At 41.1% G+C, this 13,064-nt stretch overlaps 1 protein-coding gene across 2 annotated transcripts in view; it reads left to right on the forward strand.

The window, feature by feature from the left end:
- Positions 1-228: 228 nt before the first annotated feature.
- Positions 229-13,064, forward strand: part of pth1r (parathyroid hormone 1 receptor) — a 120,331-nt gene continuing 107,495 nt past the window's right edge. Inside the window, exon 1 of one of the 2 annotated variants that reach the window (XM_059646372.1) lies at positions 229-400. In XM_059646372.1, coding sequence (XP_059502355.1) covers positions 326-400 — 75 coding nt within the window. In that variant the 5' untranslated portion in view covers positions 229-325. Of the gene's footprint in view, positions 401-4,240; positions 4,352-13,064 lie in introns of those variants that run through there. The other variant, XM_059646373.1, reaches the window with a different exon arrangement.

Genomic DNA, 13,064 nt, shown 5'->3' on the forward strand with positions numbered 1-13,064 from the left:
CATATGGATGTGATTTTTTTTGTTGCTGTTGCTCTGTAACTAGCATTTACAGAAACTCAAAAATCAGCTCAGCACACTCCGCTCCCTTCACAACTGAAGGAAGAAAAAGTTAGCGAGAGTTTCAATTGGATTTTAGTTTTGTTGGGGGTGGGTGGTGTGGTATAAGGGGGTGGGGAGGGGGAGGTGGGCTGTGGGGGACGTGTGGGGACGGACTCAAGGCTTCGATGCTGCCGCCGGTGAGGGGAGAGAGGAGAGAGTTTGAAACAAGCAATTTGAAAAGTGGATGAAGAGGAAGGAGGTGGGCTGATATCGCCCGCTGCCAGACATGGGAGCCGCCACCGTCTCCAGCAGCCTGGGGGTCCTCCTGTACTGCTCGGTTCTCAGCTGTGTCTACGCTCTGGTGAGTGTGTCTCTCCTCCCTGAGAGAAGTGCCCCTGTTTGACTTTAATGCGTACCGATTAATTTACTGGGTTATTCCGGCTCGGACATACCATATATTTCCTATTCCACCTTCCAGTGTTTTAGTTAGGTCTCTGTATTATGGGTTATTTATGTAGGATGGATCAATTATATGAATGTGCTCCAGGACTGAGAGACAAACTTATAAATTGGTCGCTCTTATTTCAAAAATTAAACATTGCATATTTCACATTTATGAGTGCGATAAATGTATAGGGCATGTACCATGGTCTTCATTAGCAGCAGTGTTTATATTTATGTAGATCTTATGCATAGGCACTTTTTTTTATCGTCGTCTTAGATTGAGCTCACACAGTACCCAAGTACAACGCTAACATAATTATATACTATAAGATAAAACTCAAAAAGCTTTGCTCCACACGATATAACATGCAGACGCCAACTCTCTCTCACTCCATACATACGCTTTCCTTTGTATTGCCTGTGTTTACAAACACACATATGTGGTATGTCAGCATTACACTAGCTACAATATGTACGTCTGCATAATTTCACCGGCAACATTTGCTTGTGGGACCTAAGTGTAACTATAACTCCGGCCCTGTAACCAAACTGACACCGAGGTAATGAGACCAAACTTTGCTCCATACCAGTGTTTTAGCACATACGATTCAATGTGACTTCCCATCCATTTGCCCCTCTGAGATTTCTGTGCTCTTCAAATTCTGTTCTCCTGCACATCCCCAGTTTTAATTGTTCCATTGTAATCAATCATGCCTTCAGCTGGCAGTGTCATAATTTAAAAATTCTCCTCTGAATCCCCTCTGGGCTTTCTATTTCCTTCTTGTTTTATCCTTAAAACTCACCCCTTCGTCTAAGCATTTCATCACCTGTCTTATTTCTTTATTTTGACTTTAACTTTGGTTTAATGGAACTCATTTAAGATGCCTTGGAACATTTTTACTATGTTGAGCTACAGAAAAAGGACCTTTACAAATATGAAATAAATGTTGTGTCTTTATGTATATGAGAATTTGACTCTGTGCATGTGATATATTGTCAAAGAATATTTTTCCGGCTGGAGGTAGGTTTGCAGTGGAGTTTCTGCTGGAACGTTTCCTGATAAATATTAATGATCATTCCAGATCTTAGTGTGCTAGGAACAGTTTCCAAGTTTGCAGATGATATGAAAGTTAAAAGGATTCTGAACTATGAAAAGGACAGTATAGATATTTAAAATGACATAGACAAGTTGGTGGAATGAGTGGGTAGAGGGTAGATGAAGTTCTATGCTGAGAATTGTGAGTTGATGCTTTATGATAGGAAGAGCATTGACAAGGAACATTGAATAAGGAGTACCATTTTAATAGCAGTGCAGCAGCAGAGCGTACATAGATCATTGAAAGTGGTAGGAGGACAGGTGAAGAAAGCATTCTGGGCTTTATTAAAAGGAACATTCAGTACAAGGGCAAGGAGTTTGCATATGACACTTGTTAGCACCCAGCTAATATTGTGTATTGTTCAGGGCACCACATTATAGGAAAGACATAAATGCATTGGACAGAGTGCAGAAGAGATTTACAAGAATGTTCCAGGGTGGGAAACTTCAGCTATGAGAATAGAATGCAAAAGGCTGGGAATATTGTCCTTGGAGTTTAGAAAGCTAAAGTAAGATTCTGCTAGAAATTTTCAAAATCATGAGGGGTCTGGGTTGAGTAAATGTTCTAGCTCACAGAAGGATTAAGACTGAAAGGGCGCATATTTAAAGTGATTTGGAAAAGAGGCAACTGCAACGTGAGAAAAAAATGATCGTCACAGCAAGGGGTTCACGTCTGGAAACACTGCTGGAAATGTGATGGAGGTAGGTTCAAATGAAACATTGGATGATTATTTCAATAGAAAAAAATGCCCCGAGACATGGGGAAAAGGTAGGATAATGGTGCAAAGTGATAATACCCGGAGAGCTGGTGCAAACACAATGGGCTGAATGGCCTCCTTCTGTGCTGTAACGCTTTTGTGATTCTATGATGTGTGAATGTATTTCTTTGTGCATGGCCGAGAGTAAGTCTGTGTATGTGTGTTTCTCTATGAATCTGTGTATGCCTGTGTGAACACAAACATTTTGTTCCTTTGTCGGTCTGCTTTAATTTATGTGCTCTGATTACTTTCCCTGACCAGTTCAAACTGTTTTACTGAAATAATTAAAACTTGTCATCATTTTTAACACCCGATTGAACTTCCCTAATTTAAATCTTAAAGGACTCAACAGAATAGATGCAGGAAGCATGGCTGGGGTCTAGGAAGAGGGGACAGAATCTCATTATAAGTCGCAAACCATGACATCTAAGGCGAGGAGGAATTTCTTTAGTCAGAGGTGGTGCTTTGGAATTCAGTGCCTTGGAGGCGTGTGGAAATTCAGTTGGATATGTTTAAGCCTGATATTGATAGATTTATATTCATTAAAAACTCCGAAGGATGTAGTGATAATGCATGAAAAGTTGCTCAGCATGATCTCATTGAATGTTGGAGAGGGATCGACAGCCTGAATGGCCTACTTCTAATCCTATTTCTTATGTTCACAGAATTACAGAATTTTTACAGTGCAGACAGAGGTCTATCATGCCTAATGAGCTTCCTATTTACTACTTTAGACTTTTCTCTCCTTCCTGCCCTTCTTTTGGCACTTATTGCGGGTTCCAGAGGCACCCCAGGCCCCAATCCACCCAAAGGTTCACCTGCATGGCCAACCTTCATTTGAGAATCCTTGTGCATAAAAGCACACCCTGTGATTCAGTAAGGAAATCTGATAGCTATGTTCCCCTGCAGTTTTCAGTCCAGGGGCTCTCAGGCTGAATACAGCTGTGATCAGCTGAGAATGGAATTTTTCCAACTTTAGTCCTCAGCCATCAGTAAATCGATAAGAATCTGTATTTGCATAGTGCCTGTTATGACTTAAGGGCACCCAAGCTGCCTCACAGTCACTGAAATAAATTTGTGTGCAGACAGGTCCCACCAACAACAACGAGATACTTAAAAACAAAACACATGGTGATGGTTAAGGGATACAGATTAGTAATGACAAAAGAACTTTTCTTTTTAATAGTTTCATGGAATATTTTAAACTCACTCAAGACAGCAGATGATACAATTTAATATATCGTGTGAAAGACAGTGCCTCCAACAGTACAGCTCTCCCTCAGCGCAGTGTAAGTGTGGCACTTGCATCCACAGGCTGTTAAATCTGAGGTGTGAGAGCTCCCAACTAAAGTGACAGCTCACGCAAAATATACAGCCTTTGGCAAGCAAATTATTGAGATTGTCAGTGTTGTAGGAGAGGACGTGGAATGATTTTGACAAATAAATGATAAAGAATAATGCAAACAGTGGGGGAACAGAGGGAGGGTGTTTGTATAAGCAATATTATTACAAACGTAACTTAGTGCTCGGGGTTAAAGAAGGAAAATAAAAATAAAATCAATACCTTAACCTTGAAATTCAAAAGGCAAGTCAGAAACTGTTAAAAATAATAAGTCATAGAGCCATGGAGAAATTAGCAGCATTGAAGAAAGCCATTCAGCCCATCAGGTCCTTGCCAGCTTCTGTGGAGCAATCCAGTCAGTCCCATTTGCCACTTAATCCCCATTAACTTCAGCCTTTCCAATTTAACCTTATGTGTAAGCCACTGACACTCTCACTCCCTAACCCTCTACCAGTCCCGGAACCATTCTGTTAAATCTCCTCTCAGAAATAGTGACCCAGAACTTGACACAATGCATTAGCTGGTATTTCCTTCAAGATTTTTTTTATTCATTCACAGGATGCAGGCATCACTGACTAGGCCAGCATTTATTAGCCATCCCTAATTGCTCAGAAGGCAGTTGAAAGTCAACCACATTACTCTGGGTCTGGAGTCAGATGTAGGCCAGACCAGGTAAGGATGACAGTTCCTTCTCTAAAAGACATTGGTGAGCTGGATGGATTTTTGCTGACAATTAGACATGGTTTCATGATCATCATTAGACTCTTAAATCCAGAATTTTATTGAATTCAAATTCCATCTTCCATGGCAGGATTTGAACTCAGGTCCCTAGAACACTGCCTGGGTCTCTGGATTGATAATCTAGCAATAATACACTAGCCATTGCCTTCCCAATTGCCATTTTAATTTGCTTTTGAAATCATTGACAAGTTCCACTTCTCCAGGTCACTATCACTCAATGCATAAAAACTGTTCTTATTCACATTCTCCCCAAGTATCACTTGCCCAAAACTTTTAATCACTTTCCCCTGTCTTTGTAACATCAGCCAGTAAATCAAGGAGATTTTTCTTGTCTCTGTTTTCAAAGCTTTTCATAATCATGTACACAAGTCTCCTCTCAGTCTCTTTTGGTCTGTGGAGAACAACCTTAATCTTTCCATTCTAACCTTGTGTGTGAACCACTGACATCTCTATGCCTTAACCCTCTACATTCCTTTGAACTATTCTGCTAAATCTTCTGTCAAGGACTTTCACATCTCTCCAAAATTATAGTGACCAGAACTTGACACAATACATTAGCTGGCATCCAACTAGAGACTATAAAGGCTCAGTGTAATGTCTCTGCTTTAGTACCCAATGTCTCTACTTATAAAGTCCAAAATTTCTTATGCTTTCTTAACTCCTCTCTCTGTCACCTTTAAAGATTGATGCATGTGCACCCCATGTCCCTCTGTTCATTCACACTCTTTAGATCCATGTCATTATGTCTATACTGCTTCTCCCTATTCCTTCTGGGAAAATGCATCACCTCAGGCTTTGCTCCATTGAATTCCATCTGTCACTTGTCTACCCATTCTACCCATAGATTTTCTTTGTCCTGTTACATGAAATACATTATTGTTGTCAGTATTTGGCATTGTTCAAATTGGGTATCATTGCTAAATTTTGAAATTTTACACTGTATTCCAAGATTCAAACCATTTAGAAATAGCAACAATGTCAATGGTCCCAGCATTAATCTCTGGGGAGCACCACTGAGTACCACGCTTCAGTCTGATAAACCCTTATCCACTAGAATTCATGATTGGTGCTTGAAATTCAATTCACACTAATTTACAAAAGGAATTTGCTAATAAAACATCTGATGACTTTTTTCCCAGCCCCTGTTGGGATTTGGGTTTGCACATTTCAAAAAACTTGTGATGTATTTTTGACCAGCACATTTCTGGGCTAACAAGGTGTAGAGCTGGATGAACACAACAGGCCAAGCAGCATCAGAGGAGCAGGAAGGCTGACGTTTCAGGCCTAGACCTTCTGAAGAAGGGTCTAGGCCTGGAACGTCAGCCTTTCTGCTCCTCTGATGCTGCTTGGCATGCTGTGTTCATCCAGCTGTACACCTTGTTATCTCAGATTCACCAGCATCTGCAGTACCTACTATCTCTGAAACATTTCTGGGCTAATACTTTTGTGAGGTAGTCAGGGCCTGCTGAAGCTTCAGCGGTGCTAGCTGCCAAATGTTTGTCCTTTCGGATGAAAATAAGGGGTCCCACGGCACTGTTGAAAAATGAGCAGTGAGACAAAGAAAGACACCACTGAATTCTGAAATAAAATGGGGAATTCCTGGAAATACTAAGCAGCAATGACAGCTTCAGTGGAGAGTGAAAAACTCAGTTTGCTTTTTAGGGTGATGACCTGTCTCTAATTCTGACAAAAAAGGTCATGGACCTGAAATGTCAGCCTCTGTTTCTCTCTTCACAGTTGCAGCCAAAACTGCTGAGCACTTCCAGCATTCTCTGTTTTTATTTTAGAGCAGCGGATCCTTGCCAAAATTCCTCAAACAGCTCACGCCACACACAGGCAGCAACATCACCCAGGAATTTATTTTTCTGTCAGAATTCATTGAGTTGCATCCTTTCTGGAACAGTGTTATTTACACCTTTGTTACTCTTGACTCGTCCTTCACATTCTTTGTCGGACTAAATTCTCGTTAAAACCTAAACACATTCGCATAGCCCACATCGCACATTTATAAAAAATAAAACAAGCCCACCTACGGTCCACCTTTCTGGGATGGGATGCTTGATGGGTGAGCCTGTCACGCCACTGGCTAAACCCAGCAGTAGGGGTGAGGTGAGATGCTCATGTCGTCATTAATTGTCTGCTTAATGGACTCCTTTTGCCCACTGAGGGATGGTTGCCAGTGCCTCTTGCACTACTAGTAGAATTAAGGCAGGAGCAGGTGGACAAAATGCCCATATGGCATTTCATGAGTACCCCCACCCTCCAAATTGCAAACTTGCTGCCAGGATTGTGTAGAATCTAGCCTCATTTTTGTGTCTTTCAATATGTGTGTTTGCGTGTGTTCACATGTTTATGTGTGTGTTTACGTATATGTGTGTGCATGTTGATTATATTTATATGTGGATTTGAGCGTATATATATGTATATATGTCTGTGTATTTGTGCTGTGTGTGTAAGTATATGCGTATACGTCTGTATTTAAGTTGTGTGTCTACGTGTGTATATGTGTGTGTGCGTGCATATGTGTGGCGTGTGTGTGTGAGTGCGTGTGTGTGCGTGAGTGCGTGTGTGTGTGTGTGTGTGTACGTGTGTGTGTGTGTGTGTGTGTGAGTGCGTGTGTGTGTGAGTGCGTGTGTGTGTGAGTGCGTGTGTGTGTGTGCGTGTGTGTGAGTGCGTGTGCGCGTGTGATTGTGTGTGTGTGTGTGTGTGTGTGTGTGTGTTTGTGTGTGTGTGTGTGTAGACATGGGGTGAGAACAGGATTAACTGGGATGCCACTATTAAAGGTTCACTCACTATGTCGAAGCAGCTTGGAGCATTTGAATAAAGGCCTGCAGGGCTGGTGGAACCCACAGGAGCAAACAGCGAGCAGTTAAAAGAAGAAAGCCCAGCATGAAGATGTCTGAATGAGAACAGCAAGGAAAAGCAAGGTGCTTAGGTCTGGGAGGGGAGGTTACTGTGTGAATACACCTCCAGTGCAAAGACAGCGCCTTCAGGAGAGAGAGAAAACCAAAATACCAGAAGCAAAATATGAAATAAATCTCCATGACTGGCAGAGAAATATGAAGAGTTTAGAAGATGTTTAAGTGCCATGGCATTTGTCTGGTGATGACTGCAGCGTGTCGGCTGCTTTGGTCTCTAGTTCAGATTTCCCTCTGCTGGTTTAATTACTCGGAAAAGCGACCCATTGTAATTTTTGCTCGATTCAACCCTGTTATATTTTTAGAACCCAAAGTTAGTTGTCCTTTGAAGCCTAGTGCCGTGGGTTTTTAATTCTGTAACTCCAGATGTCCTGTGGAATTCACATGCCTTTTAACTCTCCACTGACAGTTCAAGTGGTTTGTCAGGAGCAAGGAAGGGGCTGTTTGATCCGATGGGATGTTCTTTCTGAAGTTCTCTCAGTACTGTATCGGCAAATGCTGGAACCCATGCAACTGCTCTTTTTACCATCTCAGAGGTCCCCAGCATTGCTAGCTGTCAATGCCTAAGGCACCTTCACCCATTCCTGTAGATTGTGGCTGTGCCTTCAGCCTTGCCTGTCCTAAGTTCAGGATTCCCCTTCCTAAACGTCTCCACCTCATTCTTTTCAAGACCGTCTTCAAAACCTGCCTCTTTGAACAAGCCTTTGGTCACTTGCTGTAATATCTTCCTCAGATTTTGCCTTGATTGTGGAATGCCTTGAAGTGTTTTACTGCAGGAAAGGTGCTATAAAAATACATGTTGTTGTTAACTGAACTCAGCACAAGCAAGATCAAATCATTATATGGATAGGATCAGGACATTAGCAGTAGATAATGATGATCATTTGAAGAGTTGCTGCGCAGACTTGAGGGCTGAAAGATCTCCTCCTGCACCATGACATGTCTGTGATTCTGTGTCTGAAAGGATGACGTTGGAGGTGTCAGTATTCTTATGAAATGCAAGGGAGGAATAAAACATGCTCACAACTCAAATGAATAGTTATATATGTGGTTCATGTAACCATTTGTTTTGAATTAACTATAAATGGAAAACAAGCAAACTGTAATACATCAGTTTGATGGCAAAGGGTGAACTTACTGGGAAGCACAAATGGGGATAACGCCATCAATTTGTTTGTAAACAGTAGATTCTGAATTCTTCGTATTTGCAATTTTATTGGCATGAATTATTGGACCATGCTCCTGTACATTGGTGCATTTTAGCCTTGAATGGCTCAGAACCATTTTAATCCAGATAGGTCATAAGTCATTGCATTGATTCAGCTTACTTACATAAATTAGTCCCCAGCCTAGGTGCAGACATGAGCTGGGAAGAGAGCAATTTTCAGTTCCTAACCATGACTAAATGTCAGTGGAAGATTTCACGTGAGTGGGATGGGAACACTTCAAACGGAAGTCTCACAAAAGCTGCAAAACATTGAAAGCCAACAGAAAATCTTAAAGGGAATCTCAACCCACTCGCATCCATTTCTAAGTTTACAAAGGCAAAACGGGGATTATTTCATCCTCTGAGGGCAGATGCAACAGGGGCACCCTATCACCAACCTCTGCCCACTTTGAAAGCAAGTGAAGGTGGGATGAGAGGGCAAACTGGAAGTGAGAGGTTGATTCACATTGGTGGAAAGGAAATTTCACTCTACTGGTAACTAATGCAATCTCATTGAAGCTGCCCAATCGCAAATAGTAGAGGTTAAACCTTATGATAGTCTTACCAGGTCATAGGTCTGCTCTCTCATTAGAGACAGACAACTGGTGGTAGCTTAACCTGATGTTTGTCTTGCTTCAAGCAAGGGGCAAGATCGGGAAGGAGAGTCCTTTATCATCACCTCAGCTAATACAGGAACTGAACACACACTGTTTGCATCACACTGTATTAGACATCGACCAAGCTAACTGACCCCCAATAACAATACTTGTGAAACTCATTCCCTTCAGAGATTGCAGTAATACAATGACCTATTGTAAGTCTAACTGGAGTTATTCCATATCATTCCATATTCTAAAAAGGTAAACATTTAACTTTCGTTATGAAGTCACTGTCAGAATCCCCAATTACTTTCAACCCAAGACTAAAGTTTCTGCTTTGGGCTCTGATTTGGACACATGTTGTGCATACAAGTGACAATTGGTGGTGGGAAACCTCAATCTGAACTGACCTAAACTTAGATTTAACATGTTAAAACCAGTCGCCATAATACAACCCAACGAAACCAACAGGATTTTGTAGAAGTTTATTCACAAGATCTATGTATGGTGAGGTAGGCCATCATTTATTGCCCATTCTCGAATTAACCTTTTTTGAATCTGGTGGTGAGTTTCTTTTGAACTCCTGCAGTGTAATGCAATACAGCTTAGATGGGACTATACTTCTCATTAAAAGAAGAACAAAGAACAAACAAAAAGTACGGCACAGGAACACGCCCTTCAGGCCTCCAAACCTGTGCTGATCATATGACTTAAAAAACTAAACTGAAAAACAAACCTTCTGCCCTGATTTGGTCCATATCCCTCTATTCCCTCCTCCCTGTAACCTCTTAAATGGCACCAATGTGCCTGCTTCCAACACTACCTCTGGCAGTGCATTCCAGGCTCCTAAAACTCTCTGAGTGAAAAACTTGCCTCGCACATCTCCTTTAAACTTTTGCCCTCTCACTGTGGACCTGTGCCCCTTTGTAATTGAAACTTCAACCCCAGGAAAAAGCCTCTGACTATCCACTTTATCTACGCCTTTCATAATTTTGAAAAGAATAAAAGCCCTTCATATAGCCCATTGCCAAAATTTCTGAACCACTATCTGGACTCGGGCGCAATTAGACATTTTTCGTAGAAATTACAAAGGAAGCGGCCTCTTAACTCTTAGATAATAAAATGTGAGGCTGGATGAACACAGCAGGCCAAGCAGCATCTCAGGAGCACAAAAGCTGACGTTTCGGGCCTAGACCCTTCATCAGAGAGGGGAATGGGGAGAGGGAGACCCATCCCCCTCTCTGATGAAGGGTCTAGGCCCGAAACGTCAGCTTTTGTGCTCCTGAGATGCTGCTTGGCCTGCTGTGTTCATCTAGCCTTACATTTTATTATCTTGGAATTCTCCAGCATCTGCAGTTCCCATTATCTCGGCCTCTTAACTCTTATTGCTTCCTCCTGATTCAATCCCCCAGTGTGTTTGGATTAGGAGCAGAAGGAGGCCATTTGGTCTCTTGAGCTTGCTGTGTTATTCAATAAGATCATGGCTGATCTGCTTATGTTTTGAATTCCACATTCCCACTTGCCACTGATAATCTTTGATTTCCCTCTACCTCAAGAGAATCCATTGGCCTCCGTTTTAAAAGCATTCAATCACCCTGCCTCTGAGCTCCAAAGTTGTACAAGCCTCTGAGAGAAAAACAATTCTCCTCAGCTCTGACCTGAAAAGTTGACCCCAGTTTTAAAACAGTGACCTTTAGGTCTTGACTCAACTAGAAGTGGGACCATTGTTCCTAAATCCAGCTTCTCAAGACCATTCAGGGTCTTAATACTTCAATCAAGTTACCCCTCACTTTTTTAAATTCTGCTGAAAATAAGCCCAGTCTGCTAATTTTTCCTCATAAGATAACCTGCTCATTCCAGGTATTGGTCTACTTAACCTCTGCAGAACTGCCTCCAATGATTTTACATTCTTTCTTAGATAAGGAAACCAAAATTAAACTCAGTATTCAAAAATTTTTAATTCTTCTCATAATAAAAGATTGCATTCTTAATTATTTGTTGTATCCAAGTAGTAACAACTTGTGAGTCATGCACTGGAATACCAAGATCCCCCTGCACATCAGAATTCTGCTGTCATGTTCTCTTGAGGTCTGCCTTTTTATACTGATTAATGTCACATTTTCCCACGTTATACCCCATCTGCCAGATTTTTGCACACTCACTCAACATGTCTACATGTGTCTACAACCTCCTAATGTCTTACTCAGAAAAGAATATTGATATCAACCTTAATTTGATAGCAGAAGTTTCTATGGGTATCTAAATAGGCAGAGAGTAAATAACATGAATGTTGGTCCTCTAAGGAATAAGAACGAGGAAATATTATTTACAAATTTAGCTCTCAGAATTTTGTTCCCCTGGTCTAAGTCATTTAGACCAATTGTTAAATGTTAAGCTGGACCCCCAGCACAGATCCATGCAAGACCTTGCTTATAAAATTCATCCAATCAGAGAAAGACTGATTTATGCACAGTCTCTGTTTTCTGCCAGCAAGCCAATTTTCTATCCATGTTGGTATATTACTACCTATACCATGTGCTTCTTTTTATCACAATTACCTTTTATGTGAAACCTTGTCGAAAGCATGTTAGAAATGCAAATACAGTACATTTATGGACTGTCTCATATCCATTAAACAGCTCAAATACATTGATTTAACATAAGTTTCCTTTCACAAAACCATGCTGACTCTTCCCAATTACCTCAAAATTTGCTAAATGCCCAGATATAGTTTCTTTAATGAACTCATGATAGAAGTCAAAATAACTGGTCTAAGGTTTGGAGTTGGAGAAACACAGCAGGTTAGACAGCATTAGAGGAGCAGGAAAGTTGATGTTTAGCATTTCCACCCTTCATCAGGACTGGTGCTCCTCTGCCTGACCTGCTGTGGTTCTTCCAGCTCCACACTGTATTGACTCTGACACCAGCATCTGCAGGCCTTGCTATCTCCTGTTTATAATTTCTTGTTTGCTGTTTCCCTCCCTCTTGAATCAAGGGGTTATATTTGCCACTTTCCAGTCTGAAGGAACATTACCAGAATCTAGAAATTGTAGAAATTAATACCAATATATCTACTACCTCAACAACACCTTGTTTATAGCTCTAAATTGATGTCCATCAGGGCCCAGGCACTCAGGAACTTGTTAGTCTACAGCTCAATCAATTTTCTCGATACGACTGATTATAATTCCACCAAGTGAAATTCACTCTTTATTTGACCTGATTTATAGCTATTACAAGGATTTTGTTTGTATCCTCTGTACTGAAGATTGAAGCAAAATATTTGCTCACATCACATGCCATTGATTAATTACTTATTTTAATTCCCCATTTTCATTCTCTAGAGGACAAGCATTCACTTTGTTTACTCTTTTCCTGTTTAGCTACTGTAGAAACCTCCACTATCAACTTTTGCATTTCTAGCTAGCTTCCTCTCATACACTGATTCTTTCCTCCTGATTAACCTCTCAGTCATTCTCTGCCTTCTTCACAATAACTGTTATTTCTCTTTTTAAAACAGTTATCTCATTACATTTGAAGTTATGTTCTAGTTGATGTTTCAATAGTTACTTATGGTCAAGGATCCCACAGTCCAAAAGATTCACCTCAAAATCTTTATATCTTCTTTTGCCTTAGACATCTGTAAATATAACCATCAATGATGAGCATTGGTGAAACTGCAGCATGAGTACTGTGTACAGTACTGGTCATCATTCTTATGGAAGGATGCAAATGCATTGGAAACAGTTCAGAGAAGGTTTACCAGACTATACTTGGAAGCAGAGATAATGGGAACTGCAGATGCTGGAGAATCCAAGATAACAAAGTGTGAAGCTGGATGAACACAGCAGGCCAAGCAGCACCTCAGGAGCACAAAAGCTGATGTTTCGGGCCCAGGCCCTTCATATGGGGTCTAGGCC

This window comes from Stegostoma tigrinum, chromosome 5 (assembly GCF_030684315.1).
Source record: "Stegostoma tigrinum isolate sSteTig4 chromosome 5, sSteTig4.hap1, whole genome shotgun sequence".
NCBI classification, from domain to species: domain Eukaryota; kingdom Metazoa; phylum Chordata; class Chondrichthyes; order Orectolobiformes; family Stegostomatidae; genus Stegostoma; species Stegostoma tigrinum.